We start from the raw sequence: 13,321 nt of genomic DNA on the forward strand, positions 1-13,321 counted from the left end.
GAAGATGCGTTCTCTTTTGAATAATTCATTTGAAACGTTAGCGCAAGTCAGAATTCGAGATTCGCAAATAAAATACTCAATTTTGAAATTCCACATTCAGTCAAACTTGAACTCGTTTTATTCGAAAAAGATAAGTGATATTCGTCTGATTACATGATCTGTTAATTTGTAAATGGGCAGTGAATAACGAGTCAGCGCAAGCGGAGAAATGGTGCGACATTAGGAAGAGTTATTAGTTCATAAATCCATGATAATCGGTCGTAATTTAATCGTTCGTAATTTGCAACTTATCGGTTTGTTTCCATTCCTCATTTAGCTGCACCTTACAGCCTAGGTCACGCAATGCTGATTTTATATCGTGTGCAATGCTCGGATGATCAATCAATGCCTGATTCAGGACATCTTCTGCACCATATGTTACAAAACTATCGCACTGGTCCCGCGATCGCGACACCATGTTTCGTATGGCCCAGGCTCCGTTTCGCTGGACCACCTTGCTGGTGGGGTGTATTTTCATCGCCTGAACGATCGTTTCGGCGATTCCGGTCTCGAACAGAGCCTTGCTGTTGGTGGGTTCGCGCAGGGCTAGTGTTGAGAGGCAGACCAGGGCATGCCGAGCGAACGATTCGTTGGCCTTGTGACGATTGAGACTCGACTCTAGCAATGGAGCGGCCCCACACTGAATAATCTGCAGCTTCACAGTGTCGTTGCCGGCCAGGGCTTTGAGTAGTTTGCAAGCTTCACGAATTACTTTGAGTGAGTCGTTGAACTCGACCATTGCATCGAGCAAAAACTTGAGTCCACCGGCCTCTTCCACCGTCTGGCAGAACTCGTTCCGAACCGTTAGAGAGGCGATGGTTAAAATTAAATCACAGATCGTATCCTGGTCCGATTTGAATCCTGTGGATTGTCCTTGTAGAGTGATTGTGAACTGAACAATAGATTTTGCACTTACTAGTCAGCAGCTGCGTGATATCGGCTAGGGTTTCGCCAGCCAAAGCACGCGCATGTTCGTGTGCCTTGCCGAACTCTACGCGAATATCGTCGTCTAAAATAAGGTAACGAAACAGGCAGCAGACATTCCGGATTATCGCCGGCTCGGGGCGTGACAGAAACGTTTTAAGCGTCGCAACGGTTAAGTTATTTTCCATTATCGTCTGTCGATTCATTTCATGCAAGATACACGCTTTTTGCAACCATTTTAACAGCTCGCATACCGTTGGTTCATCCGTTTCTCTTTGTAGACCCTTGAGCGCCGCGGCTAGCGAGTTTAAATCGAATACATCAGGCTGTTTGTTAATAATGGCATTGGCAGTGTGCAGTAGTTTAAGCCTCACGTCGGGTTTCAAGTTGTCTTCGGAAAGTAATGCCTTCAAAGCAAATTCGTATGCGCCCAGCTTGGCAGCTAGTACACGATGAGGAACGCTCTAGAAAATCGCGAGTGTTTAGTTGTTGCAATATTCAAAGTCGGGTGGTCGGGTGTTCTTACTTACAACGTTACACTCATCGATTATCACCTCCAAAAGGCGGCAAACTTTTTCTTGCTCTTCATCAAACGATCTCGTCTGGATCTGTTTCAATCGCTCGACGCTGTCATTGAGTATCGGCACTCCCGTTTCAGGATTAAGCATAAGATCCTTGATAATATTACCCAAATGGATGCCTTGAGCCTCGAACTGTTTGATGGTTTCTTCTCGCGCTTCGTCAACCGACATTGAAAACTCGACAATGTTTTCTTTCACTACTTCGTCGAACGTTTCCTGTGTGATAACCTTCGCCATTGATGCTGAAATTATAGGATGGTAGGATATCGTTCAACAAATTACCAACATATGGACATTTTCTCCGTGTCTAGTTAATAAATTCGCATATCAATGACTCACGGAAGCCCACGCACCTGCTTAATGACTGCCGCAGGAACCCGGATCTCACGATTGCATTCGTCCGACTCGTTCGGTTCGATGGCCTAACGTTCACGTTTCGCGCAACTGAAAACCAAACTGGCAAATTGTTGTGCTAGAAACAATGGTAACTATTTTGCTCCAACAAATAGAAGATTATTCGACACCACGATTCGAGCAAAGCATACTCAGACGACTTTCTCTCCTTTGGCTGCGAAAGAGGAAGTAACACGGGGAAGAGGAACACGAAGACAAAGTCGATCAGCTGTCACATCTTGCGCAAGTGGAATAACATTTTTTAGGAGAGAATTGGTTTTCAAACAATTATTAAAGATTGGTAGCCAATTTTTTAAGAACATAATAACTATAGCACACTAATAATTGTTGACAAATCGTTCAGAAATAGAATTACAGGGGGAATAACAACAAACTTTTTTGACATTATAAATTCGCTTGATTTTGACACTTGGATAGTTTTGTTGTGAAATATTAAATCATATCCGAAGCTCCGAGAGATTGCGTGTTCAGTGAAAAGGTATGTTTCAGTGATAAATTTGCTTCACATTGCATCATATCACGGTTCCTAGTGTCGTTTTTTGCCCTTTATCGCCAGCTCAACCATGCTGAGACAAGTATCGTCGATGAAGCGCCTGATGTCGCCGCGCCGGTGGCTTTCTTCCACACCGGCTCCGAAGATTAATCCGGCCGTTCTTGCCAATATAAGGGCATCGGATCGCTACAAACCCGGTGATCGGTACAATGGCTTTATCTGTACTCAGGCCCAATACATTGCCGACTTCAACATGACCGCTTACATGTTCCGACACGAGAAGACTGGTCTACAGTATCTGCACGTGGACCGGCAGGATACAAACAACGTGTTTTCGATTAACTTCCGCACGACGCCGTTTGATTCGACCGGCTTACCACACATTCTCGAGCACACTGTGCTGTGCGGTTCGCAAAAGTTTCCGGTGCGCGACCCGTTCTTCAAAATGCTGAACCGGAGTTTGGCCACGTTTATGAATGCGATGACTGGCCCGGATTACACGCTTTACCCGTTTAGTTCGACGAACGAAATCGACTACCGTAATCTGCAGACGATCTACATGGATGCGGCCTTCCGACCGAATCTAAAGTATCTGGATTTTCTGCAGGAAGGTTGGCGTCTAGAGCACAGTGAACTGCAGAATTGCAAATCCGAATATGTGTTCAAAGGTGTAGTGTACAACGAAATGAAGGGCGTTTTTGCAGAAAATTCTGCAGTCTTCGGACAGCAATTTTTCAACAAAATGCTTCCCGATCATACGTATGGTTATGTATCTGGCGGTGATCCATTGGAAATACTGTCACTACGTCATGAGGATCTAGTTAATTTTCACCAGAGATACTACCATCCAAGCAACGCACGAATCTTTAGCTACGGTTGCTTCGATCTGGATCGTACGATGGCCTTTGTGGATGGGCAGTACCTCAGCGACTACGAGCCCATAGATACACGGTACAGTATCATCCCGTCGCAAGCGCGATGGAAAACGGCCAGAAAAGACCACATCTCTAGTCGCTACGATAACATGGGAGCACCGATCGAGCGACAGAACCAGATTGCAATCGGTTACTTAATGACCGAAATAACAGATGTCTATGAAACCTTTCTGATGCACATCCTGAGCGAGCTGCTTGTGAAGGGCCCGAACTCGTACTTCTACAAAAGTTTAATCGAACCGAATCTGTCTGGCGGCTACAATCAGTTAACCGGGTATGATGCGCACATCCGCGACACTATGTTCGTAGTAGGCCTCCAGGATTTGCCAGCAAGTGAGTTCGAAAATGTAGAAAAAATATTTGATCGCACCGTGGACCAGGTGATCGAGAATGGGTTTGAACGGGCGCACATTGAGAGCGTTTTACACAACATCGAGCTAACGATGAAGCACCAGACGGCTCGGTTTGGTTTAGGGCTGCTTTTCAACCTGACACCGCTATGGAATCATGACGGCGATCTAATCCAGGCAATGAACGTTAGCGACGCAGTACGCACATTGCGCCAAAATATTGACGCCAACCCGAAATATCTACAGCATAAGGTGGAGTACTACTTCCGCAACAATCGGCATCGTCTAACGATGACAATGTCACCGGATGCAGGGTACGATAAACGCTTCCTAGAGTCGGAACGCAAAATTTTTAATCAAAAGGTGGAACAACTCAACGAGTCCGATCGAGAGCGCATCTACCGTGAGGGATTGCAGCTTTCGGAGGAGCAAAAATCGGTTCCAAATGCGGAGGTATTACCGTGTCTGCGGTTACATGAAATAAATGCCAAAACGGTCTTGGAAAGGCCAATTGAGCAGCGATTAGTCGCCAATGTGCCTACACAACTCTGTCGCGTCGATACGAACGGAATCGTTTACTTCCGGGGCGTGCTGGACGTGGGCGGCCTGACAGAGGAACAAAAGCTGCTTTTGCCCCTCTTTAACGCCATCGTTACACAGTTCGGCACGGAACGACACAATTACCGTGTGTTTGATCAGCTGATCAGTTCTAAGACGGCAGGAATTGGATTTAGCACGCATGTGGTACAGAACGTGGACAGTACCGAGCAGTACGAGTTTGGCCTTTACTTTAGCACGTACGCCTTGGACCAAAACGTGGCCGATATGTTTGATATTTGTCGGCAAATTTTCAATGAACTCCAGCTCACCGATGTGTCACGGTTTGAAATGCTTCTCGAGAACTACCTTTCGGAGTTGTCGGTCGGAATCGCTCAATCCGGTCATTTGTACGCGATGCAGAATGCAAACGGGCTCGTCACTGAGTCCGGTCTACTTCGAGAACGCTTGTCAGGAATCGAGCATTTAGCGTTCATGAAGGAATTCACACAGCGTCACACGCCGGCAGAAATTCTGGAAAAATGTCGCTCCATCACCCAATTGTTTTCTGGAGCCGGGTTACGGTGTGCTCTTAACTATACGCCAAGCTCGGAAGAGCTAGCGTTGGCCAAGTACGAATCGTTTATTGCCAGTGTACCCATCCGGAGTACGGCTCGTGTTTGGAATTTGTCTCAACCTCTAGCTGGTACCAACCCCAATACCGTGCGCTGCCGTCACACGGTGATGAATATTCCGGTAAACTATTGCGCCAAATCGCTGCTCACCGTACCGTACACCGATCGAAATTACGCTCCGCTCAAGGTGTTGGCCAAATACCTTTCGGCCAAGTATCTGCTGCCAGTGGTTCGTGAACAGAATGGAGCGTACGGAGCCGGTGCGAAGATTGCCAGCGATGGGTTGTTTGGCTTCTTCAGCTATCGTGATCCGAACGCCCGCACCACACTTAATGTGTTCGATGAGGCTTACGGATGGAACGTGGACAAACTGCCGAAACTGGATGAGCAAACACTGTTCGAGGCGAAGCTTGGTGTACTGCAGCAGCTTGACGTGCCAATATCTCCTCTGGAGCAGGGCATGGATCTCTTCCGGCAAGGAATCAGCGATGAACTGTTCGCTCAACATCGGCAGGCCGTACTAGAAGTCAGCAAAGAGCAATTGCTAGAGGTGAACGAACGCTTCCTCCGGCCTGGTGCACCGTCCGTTACTGTTGGAAAGTCTGTGCTCGGACCGGAAAACGGTTCCCTGTCCAAGGAAGGGGAGTCGTGGACAACTTTCGCTTTGTAGAAGTGTTAGCTCGTAGTTGTTGAATGAATAAAACTCGAAGAAGTTTCGAAGACAAAAGATAGGACCGTGGTAGGGCCGAATTAGGAAAGAGCAGATGTTTACATACATAGGATAACATTTATTGGTCGAAAAAAGACGTTTATCGGATACGGTATTGCTCACCTTGGATAGCAGCATAGAGTAGAAGAAAAATGTCTAAATAAAAAGCACCGTTCAAAATTATCTCCGCTTGTTAAGCTATTAAAAGGATAAATTAACGCTTCTCCGGTCTCCGTGATTGTTTTGCGAGTTGCTTCTGGTTGAAGTACATTGGAATGATTGTGTTCTGACTCCGCTACTACGTAAATGCGTCCATCCAACGGATGGAAGATCGATTTCGAATCAAAACAAGAAAAGCAAAAACTCTGCTTCGGAATTATGTTGCTTTTGTGGTAAAAAAAACATGAAAAGATGGTTGCATCCTGTGTCTTTGTTGTACGGCATGAATAACGGGACACAGTTAAAGTAGTTTTTGTTTCATCATAAACCTTTTTTAAAAATATGCTTACGTCTTTCTTAACTTCGTCAATCCACCTTTTTTTTATACATTATCAAACAACAATCTGCCGGCCATAAGAGCTCCGTTTTTAGCGGTACTTGAACAGGTACGGAAACAAATATTTATAAGGTAACACAAACGAAAAACACAAAAAATTACCGATTCCCGCACTCCCTATCACCAACGTGTTCTATATCAATTGGTTTTGTCGCTGAAGACTAAATTAGAAAAAAACGAAAAATAAACTTAAAACCAGCTATTATTTTCGCATCTATGGAGAAATGAATCATACACTACTTCAGCAACTAGCAAACAAGTATTCTGTTGCTAAAGGAAGTTTAGGCTCCTTTATCGTTCGCTCCTTAACCTAGCTGGGAGAACGTTCGTAAAAGCATCTTATTCGCGTTGTACCTTGCACCGTTTTCACTAAGGGTTGTTGTACCGGTAAATGGCCACACCGGCTACACCAATCAATATGGTGCCGACGAGATAGCCCCACAATTTAAGCTGAAAGAAAAGACGAACGATCACGGCGATGTTCAGTATGTGTTCGACAGTACCCATCGCAGTAGCCTTTGCAATTTACCTTGGACGAATCAGTGCTTTGCTTCGTCGGCACTACTTTCGTCTTTTGCTCCAGCTTCTGCGCCTGGCCGAGCATCTTCTGGTAGAGGTCTTTTTCGTTGCGTGCTTCTCGTTTCGATTTCAGAACCAGTTTCGACAGTTCCTAGAGGAAGAGTTTGTGAAATAATCATAAGCATTGGTAGCATAACATATTTGAGGTAGCATGATTTTCGACATACCGATTGTATTAGCTTATCGTCAACATCAACCGTGGCAGCTTTTTGTAGTAAAGCGATCGCTCCCTTCGTATCACCCTTGGCATCGTAAATCTGGAACAAAAAATAAATTAAAACAATGAAGCACCGCAACACAAGACGTCACGCTGGTAAGAAAAGATCCAGCCCTACCTTTCCCTTGCGGAATAAAGCTTTGGCATTGTTGGGCTGACACTTTAGCACATTATCCACCGATTTTAGAGCCGCTTCGAAGGCCGATATTTTAAGCTGCGCCAGTGCGAGGTTGTTGTAAACCTTCATCCGATCTTCAAGCAGATCCTGCAGCTCTGTGGTAGAGAGCTAGATAAAATCCAACAGTGCAATTAACTAGTATGTACGAGGGACAATGTGTATCCGTTCTTACCTCTATCGGTCCCGCTGCGTCCGGCTCCATCACGCCACCTGCACTAACAGTATCGTCTAGATACTCAAGCGCTCGACGGTAGCTCTGAATGGCTAGGTTGTATTCCTGCCGTTTCATCCAGAAGTTTCCTCGTAATCGTTTTTTGTTACCAATCTCTTTTCTCGACGCATACGTGTGCGATTCCAGCTCGCTCTCTTCCTTCGTGGAAACTAACTCCACCGTGTACGTGATGGTTGCATTTGGTGGAATGGTCCGCTTGGGATCGGTTTCATTCTTTAGACCGATCTCGCCATAGGCGAACCGGGCATTCACAACCACCTCCGCTAGCTCACCTTCGTTCATTAGTTTCAGCGCCATGTCTAAGCCTTGTACCACCTGGGAAATATAGGAATGAATTTAACAAGCAAACAGTTTGTGGCCCTGGTCTTACAACATACCTCAACATCGTCTATTTGCACTACGGCTTCCTGTTCCTCCTCAACGACTGTTCCATCGTCCAGACGCCCGGTATAGTTGATCGTGACAATATTCTTACTTTCTGGCCGCAGCTCGGATTCTCCTTTGCGCAGTACCTTTTTCATCAGTGTACCATTGCCTAGAATGTCCATGTGCTCCGGTGGCTCCTTCTTATGGTCTGCTGGCGTGGCTTCAGAGTTTTCGGTTTGCTCGGATGTCGTGGCATGCGCTGATGAGACGGCCCCTGGAGAAGACTCGGCCAGTTCGGCGCGCTCTTGTTCATTCAGGTTCGACAAATCCTCGAACGAACTGCTGCTGGACTTTTCCGCATCCATCGTGAAGGTTGAGAACAATTACTGCAAAACTGAAAAACAAGACTAGCCTATTAGCCTAAATAGACTGCATGGCAATTCTGGGTTTCCTTCGTGGCGTACTAGTGGTGGAACACAACAAATAGGTTGCTGCGATGTAACAATCAGTGCAAATCGATAGATATCGTGTTGTGATGGTGCCCCCACCCTTCAACAGCGGGCCAGTGAGTCGTTGCTCACATTTGCCATTTTCTTTATCAAACTCCTAATTCACAGCAGCGCAATGACGTCGTCAAAAATGGCACTCGAAAGTTGTTTCGATAGTGAGCACAGACGGCAACGTTGGGAGTGGGAGATCATTGATCAGCGTAAACGGGAACGTGTCCACGCGAACCAAGCACGATTGGTAAAATTAAACCTATCGTTAACCACCAAAAAGGTTTACCTTCAAATGGAAGCAGCACACGAAGAAAAACAAACGTAAACTGAACAAGAGAAATCCTTTTTCCACACACTCGAGTATGCTCAAAACACTCTCTGTGAATGCGAAAAACACCCAACAAGGAGACTGATGATGAGTGATTGACTGATGATGACTTTGCGAGCGAAAACATGAAAAGCATGAACTGTCAACATTCCCGTACACTGTTAATTGTTCTTCAACAAATAAATGCGATAATACTATTGATACTATGATGATGATACTATGTATCAAATTAAATCAAATCAAACATAAAATTCTGTTAGATTCTTCATTTTGATTCGACTCATCCTGATTGCCTCTTAATTTACCGATACTGGTTTCGGAATAAATTTCGCTACAACGCACGGATTGGTAAAAAACTATGCACGAATATTTCAGTTAATTAAAAATGCTTTTCCTTATGCTTTTCGAACAGGAGCTAAATTGAAATTATAACTTTAATGAAAATATGTGTTTAAGTCCTTTTAGCCCTGGATTCGCATTTGAGCGGCGTAGCAAACTGGCCAAACTCGCCTACTGCGGCAAACTTCGCCTACTGGTCGAAATGGCAAAATGAAGGCATAAGCTCTCTTTCGTAGGACGATTGTCACAATTTTCACATGTGCGTTTTACCGACTCCGGCTTTAGAGTGCAAAATTAAAGTAGTTTTCCGCTAACTCCGTCTTGTTTTCATTCTCAAAAACCGTCACATTTCAGTGCAAAAGCGGCCCTGCGGCTAGTGAAACGGTAGCAAACATGAACGCGGAAAAGCTGAAGAAGATGCAGAATGAGGTGCGCATCGGTGGCAAAGGCATGCCCCGCCGCAAGAAGAAGATCGTCCACACGAGCTCGGCCGTCGACGACAAGAAGTTGCAGATGTCGTTGAAGAAGCTTGGGGTCAACACTATCCCCGGCATCGAGGAGGTCAACATGATAAAGAACGACGGCACTGTTATTCACTTCAACAACCCAAAGACGCAAGCCTCGCTTGCCACCAACACGTTCGCCATCACCGGTCATAGCGAGACGAAGCTTATTACGGAAATGTTGCCGAATATCATTTCGCAGTTGGGACCGGAAGGTTTAAACCAGCTGAAGAAATTGGCCACCGCAGCGGTCGCCGAGGAAGACGACGATGTGCCGGAACTGACGGAGAACTTTGAAGAGGTGTCGAAGAAGGAGGCGGAAAGTGGCAGCCAAAAGACACCAGAAGTTCCTGTCTCTTCCTAAACCGCTTTACTGCTTCTGTTTCGCCGCACCACCCCGCCTCTATAAAACACATACACCACATCTTCCCGCGCTCGGTTCCTTTTTGCTCCTTCCGAACACGAACACTCCCCCACCACGGTGCCGTACCCCTTTCACGTCTAACATTTTCTGTACACCGTGCAAATTGGAAACGTTTCTTAGGCCGCCTGTAATGGTTTTGCTTCGCTGAGTTATCAACAGTTGTGTGGACAAGAGGGATCGCTTTGCTTCAGCGATGCTACTCGATAGTACGGTGAAATTGTAAGAATTATAAAAACGATAAACAAATGCACTCCGTGGCGATCCTGCACCGGCACGGAGTGCACCAAATCAGTAAAACAATGCATTTATCATGTTCATGTAAAGAAAAAGATAGAGCGAAAGCAAGAATTTATCGGGAGGTCATCCCTCGAAGATTGTTTCGACGTATTTACGCATCTTCGGAAAGATTCGAAGTATCAAACCATTGGATGAGTAATACGGTTCAATGGATACGAAACCTGTTTGCGAGTTTACATAGAAGCTGTAGGATCAAGACAAAGCCACACGTTCAAACTGACCTAGCTGTTAGCTTTTCGCGAATGTAATCACAAAGGCGAGAAATAAAAAATTGAAAGCGAAAACGGTGAAGAGAATCCAAATGTGCAACCATTCATCCTTTCGAATGGTCCACTGCCGGAGAGTCATGTAGGCCGGAGTGCCGGTAGACAACAATATGTGCGGTCTTCGCGACACATTCGGTCTCTAAATATAGATCAGTGGGCAACCCTCGTGGTGGTTTCTTTGCGTATTTCCAACCGCAATCATTACAGAATGCGTTTTGGACATCTCTTTATCGTTCTGCCGGAACAAGCATTGCGGTTTGGCGGCCAACCATTGCGTCCTTCGTCGATTGACAACAGAAGGGTAACGTAATCAGCATTAGGTCGGAATTAAGAGGCTTGCAATGTTTACCAGAATTGACTTCCGCAAGAAAACGAGTTTATGCGTGTGAGTTGTATGTCTGTCAGAACTGTGCGTGCAAAAAACACGCCCGTTTGAGCTTTTCAATGAAGCGAAGCTTCTAAGGAGTGCGTGCAGTTGTTCATCTCACCTCTCATGCGGTGTACCGAAGATGGTCCGATTGAGTTGGTTTACTAGTCTTCTTTTGAACGCGAGCCTTTTCTAATATATCTATAAGTTTGATGTTTTGTTCCTCGTGACCACGATTCACAATCAACGCTTGGCCCTTTCTGCAATTTTACACCAACAGTCATTGTTCGACCAATTTAAGCACAATCGTCGACTTTTTGATTTGCAACCTTTCTTTATTTACAATCGATATTGTTTTCTATGTTTTACCCATTCTTGCCTGCTGAAAAACGTTTTGAATACGCTTGCCGCGAAAGCATATTCTAGTTATTTAATTTATTATTTAGTTCCACTTCAATAGTTCCTTTTTAATCGATTGAAATATTTCACTTGCATGAAATGTTTATATATAGCGAAAAGCTTCCGGTCCGGTTTCTTGCGTTTTCTCACCGAAGAAACTGAAATTGAAATTATTTAAATTAAATTAAATTAATTTATTTAATTTACAACTTGAAATCGAGTAAGAAAAGTACATCATTATCATCAAACACGTCCAAAGGTATACTCTCGCAGGAGATGATCCAGAATGAGAGCAATCCTACAAAAAATACAAATCTTGCTGACTTTAGATTCAATGCATTTTGTATTTGCTACGAAAAATTATACGCAGTAGGCGCGACGAGATGGCGGGTCGTTCGTTTAGCTGTTTAGGGTTTGTTGGTCGCTTATTGTTCATCCTGGAGAATGTTCAGTGTCATTAGTAAATACATGCTGTGTCGGTTTATATCGTGTCCCGTATGATTCCCCGCAATATCAACGAATAACCAAACTGCACTCGTTTTATCTTAGTTTGCGCAGGAAACCCTTCGCGTAAATTGGAACAAATCTGTGTGATCTGTGTGAATCTGAGTGATCATTCCACGGTTTGTGTGGGTTGCGTCGTTATTCCGAACAACGACCTGATGAACATTGACAAAGTGCTGGATGACTTCGAATTCAACGAGGACGATGGGCGCTACACCTGCAAGGGAACGATTGGTAATAACAGAAACAAAGAACACTACGCAAAATCTTCCACTGGTATGGTTAGTAATCGCAAGGTTGTCTTATCATTCTAACATTGTGATCTTACACTTTTGTAGACACCAGACCGGCAATTCAACACGGAACGGAATCTTTGAATGGAGCCAAAAACGGAATCGTATTTTGATCGTAATCATGGCGTAGAGATTTGTATTTCTCGTGACGGTGGATGCCTGGGTCTTCGCGTGTTATGACGACATGCATTGTTTGCATGATATTGCTCCTGTTTGATCATTCAAAATACTATTAGAACTCTTGCCTAAGCATTTACTCTCCGCGCTGAGAACAGAGATTTAGTTCAGCAAGAAATTGTTAATTTCGTCAGCTGAACAATCGCTCGCGATCGCGTAGAACGGTCACTGCTACTGCTGCAAGAACTGCTGTCACTCAGAATGCAGTCATTTTGTATAGTCATTGTTAAGGTATCATATCTGTTATCGATTTATCAGTAATGCTTCTAACGGACGAAACCGACCAAAGGGATGTTCCCGCAAACGGAGAGTATCAGCGAAAATCTACCAGCATGGGAACGCCCTTTCCCTCGGCCCGGATCGATCCGTTTCTGTACGTACAGCAAACTATCATGCGAACGAGTGTGGTCCCATGGGAGGACGACCTGCTGTTGATCGATCTGGGCCCCCTCTACAAGGTGTTTAAACTGGTCGAGATCATTCGTAATTATGCGGACAAAAGGTACCAGGATTTCTTAGCTCGACCCATCGCAGGAGCCGGTGTTGTCACCGGCCAACACTTGGCCGCAAAACATCCAAAGCTTCAACAAGAACAACAATCTGCTAAACACCATTTTCGTCAATCTTGTGCTTGAGGAAAAGGTTGTATTTTTTGTCTATTCCAATTCTATGGCCTTTTGTCGATTGTAGAATTTACAAAAGCCCAAAGTATCCACGGTGGAAATGTTGTTCGGTATACCGTTGCACGATACGGGTGTGAAGCGCTATCCGATGCGTGTCCGGCCGATTCACGTATCCAGCGAGAGAACAATCCTTACTTCATCGAATCGTTGAGGCAGAAACTAATCTGCGCCTATCCACTGCACCAGATGGAAATCGAGGCAGCGACCGATCTTGAGAACGGTGCACCGGTAGAAAAAGTACCACCGTCACCAGCGTCACCGCAATCCATCATGTACATGTTCTCCCCGGAGAGTTCAACTGGAGAGAGGTGTTGCCCCAGTGCATGGCGTTCTGTGTGCTCTTCAGCAACGTCTTCTCGGCGCGCAAAATCGAAGCCATCCGTTCCCTGCTCATGCTCGCTTCATGTGCGGCGCTGACCGTCCTCGGAGCCTCATGGTGTCCCTCGGATTGTGTTTTTTCGGCCTTACCGTCAGCTTCCAGCTGAAGGGAGTATAT

General features: G+C 45.3%; 4 protein-coding genes across 4 annotated transcripts; 2 read left to right on the forward strand and 2 right to left on the reverse strand.

Annotated features, from left to right (window-relative positions):
• Positions 1 to 95: 95 nt before the first annotated feature.
• On the reverse strand, positions 96 to 2,270 carry LOC131216779 (armadillo repeat-containing protein 6 homolog). Its single transcript, XM_058211355.1, has 4 exons — positions 1,898 to 2,270; positions 1,494 to 1,786; positions 956 to 1,427; positions 96 to 900 (listed from the first exon to the last, which is right to left on the reverse strand). Exons 2-4 carry the CDS (start codon positions 1,779 to 1,781, stop codon positions 266 to 268), a joined length of 1,395 nt encoding a protein of 464 aa, XP_058067338.1. The 5' UTR covers positions 1,782 to 1,786; positions 1,898 to 2,270; the 3' UTR covers positions 96 to 265.
• On the forward strand, positions 2,263 to 5,784 carry LOC131216777 (presequence protease, mitochondrial). Its single transcript, XM_058211353.1, has 2 exons — positions 2,263 to 2,436; positions 2,515 to 5,784. The coding sequence occupies exon 2, from the start codon at positions 2,522 to 2,524 to the stop codon at positions 5,576 to 5,578; it is 3,057 nt and encodes a 1,018-aa protein (XP_058067336.1). The 5' UTR covers positions 2,263 to 2,436; positions 2,515 to 2,521; the 3' UTR covers positions 5,579 to 5,784.
• Positions 5,682 to 8,659, reverse strand: LOC131216780 (peptidyl-prolyl cis-trans isomerase FKBP8). The gene is made up of 7 exons (XM_058211356.1): positions 8,532 to 8,659; positions 7,757 to 8,139; positions 7,320 to 7,694; positions 7,088 to 7,255; positions 6,920 to 7,009; positions 6,703 to 6,843; positions 5,682 to 6,623 (listed from the first exon to the last, which is right to left on the reverse strand). The coding sequence occupies exons 2-7, from the start codon at positions 8,108 to 8,110 to the stop codon at positions 6,543 to 6,545; spliced, it is 1,209 nt and encodes a 402-aa protein (XP_058067339.1). The 5' UTR covers positions 8,111 to 8,139; positions 8,532 to 8,659; the 3' UTR covers positions 5,682 to 6,542.
• A 451-nt stretch (positions 8,660 to 9,110) lies between these two features.
• LOC131216783 (transcription factor BTF3 homolog 4) lies at positions 9,111 to 10,486 on the forward strand. The gene is made up of 2 exons (XM_058211358.1): positions 9,111 to 9,171; positions 9,267 to 10,486. The coding sequence occupies exon 2, from the start codon at positions 9,306 to 9,308 to the stop codon at positions 9,777 to 9,779; it is 474 nt and encodes a 157-aa protein (XP_058067341.1). The 5' UTR covers positions 9,111 to 9,171; positions 9,267 to 9,305; the 3' UTR covers positions 9,780 to 10,486.
• The last annotated feature ends 2,835 nt before the right edge of the window (positions 10,487 to 13,321 follow it).

Source organism: Anopheles bellator, chromosome 1 (genome assembly GCF_943735745.2).
Source record: "Anopheles bellator chromosome 1, idAnoBellAS_SP24_06.2, whole genome shotgun sequence".
Classification (NCBI taxonomy): domain Eukaryota; kingdom Metazoa; phylum Arthropoda; class Insecta; order Diptera; family Culicidae; genus Anopheles; species Anopheles bellator.

Coding starts and splice junctions, on each gene's coding strand:
- LOC131216779 (XM_058211355.1), bottom strand. CDS start 1,781: ATGGCGAAGGTTATCACACAGGAAACGTTCGACGAAGTAGTGAAAGAA. Junction 1,428..1,493: donor TAATCGATGAGTGTAACGTT/GTAAGTAAGAAC, acceptor GCGATTTTCTAG/AGCGTTCCTCATCGTGTACT. Junction 901..955: donor TATCACGCAGCTGCTGACTA/GTAAGTGCAAAA, acceptor GACAATCCACAG/GATTCAAATCGGACCAGGAT.
- LOC131216780 (XM_058211356.1), bottom strand. CDS start 8,110: ATGGATGCGGAAAAGTCCAGCAGCAGTTCGTTCGAGGATTTGTCGAAC. Junction 7,010..7,087: donor CTTTATTCCGCAAGGGAAAG/GTAGGGCTGGAT, acceptor TTTTTGTTCCAG/ATTTACGATGCCAAGGGTGA. Junction 6,844..6,919: donor ACGATAAGCTAATACAATCG/GTATGTCGAAAA, acceptor CTCTTCCTCTAG/GAACTGTCGAAACTGGTTCT.
- LOC131216777 (XM_058211353.1), top strand. CDS start 2,522: ATGCTGAGACAAGTATCGTCGATGAAGCGCCTGATGTCGCCGCGCCGG.
- LOC131216783 (XM_058211358.1), top strand. CDS start 9,306: ATGAACGCGGAAAAGCTGAAGAAGATGCAGAATGAGGTGCGCATCGGT.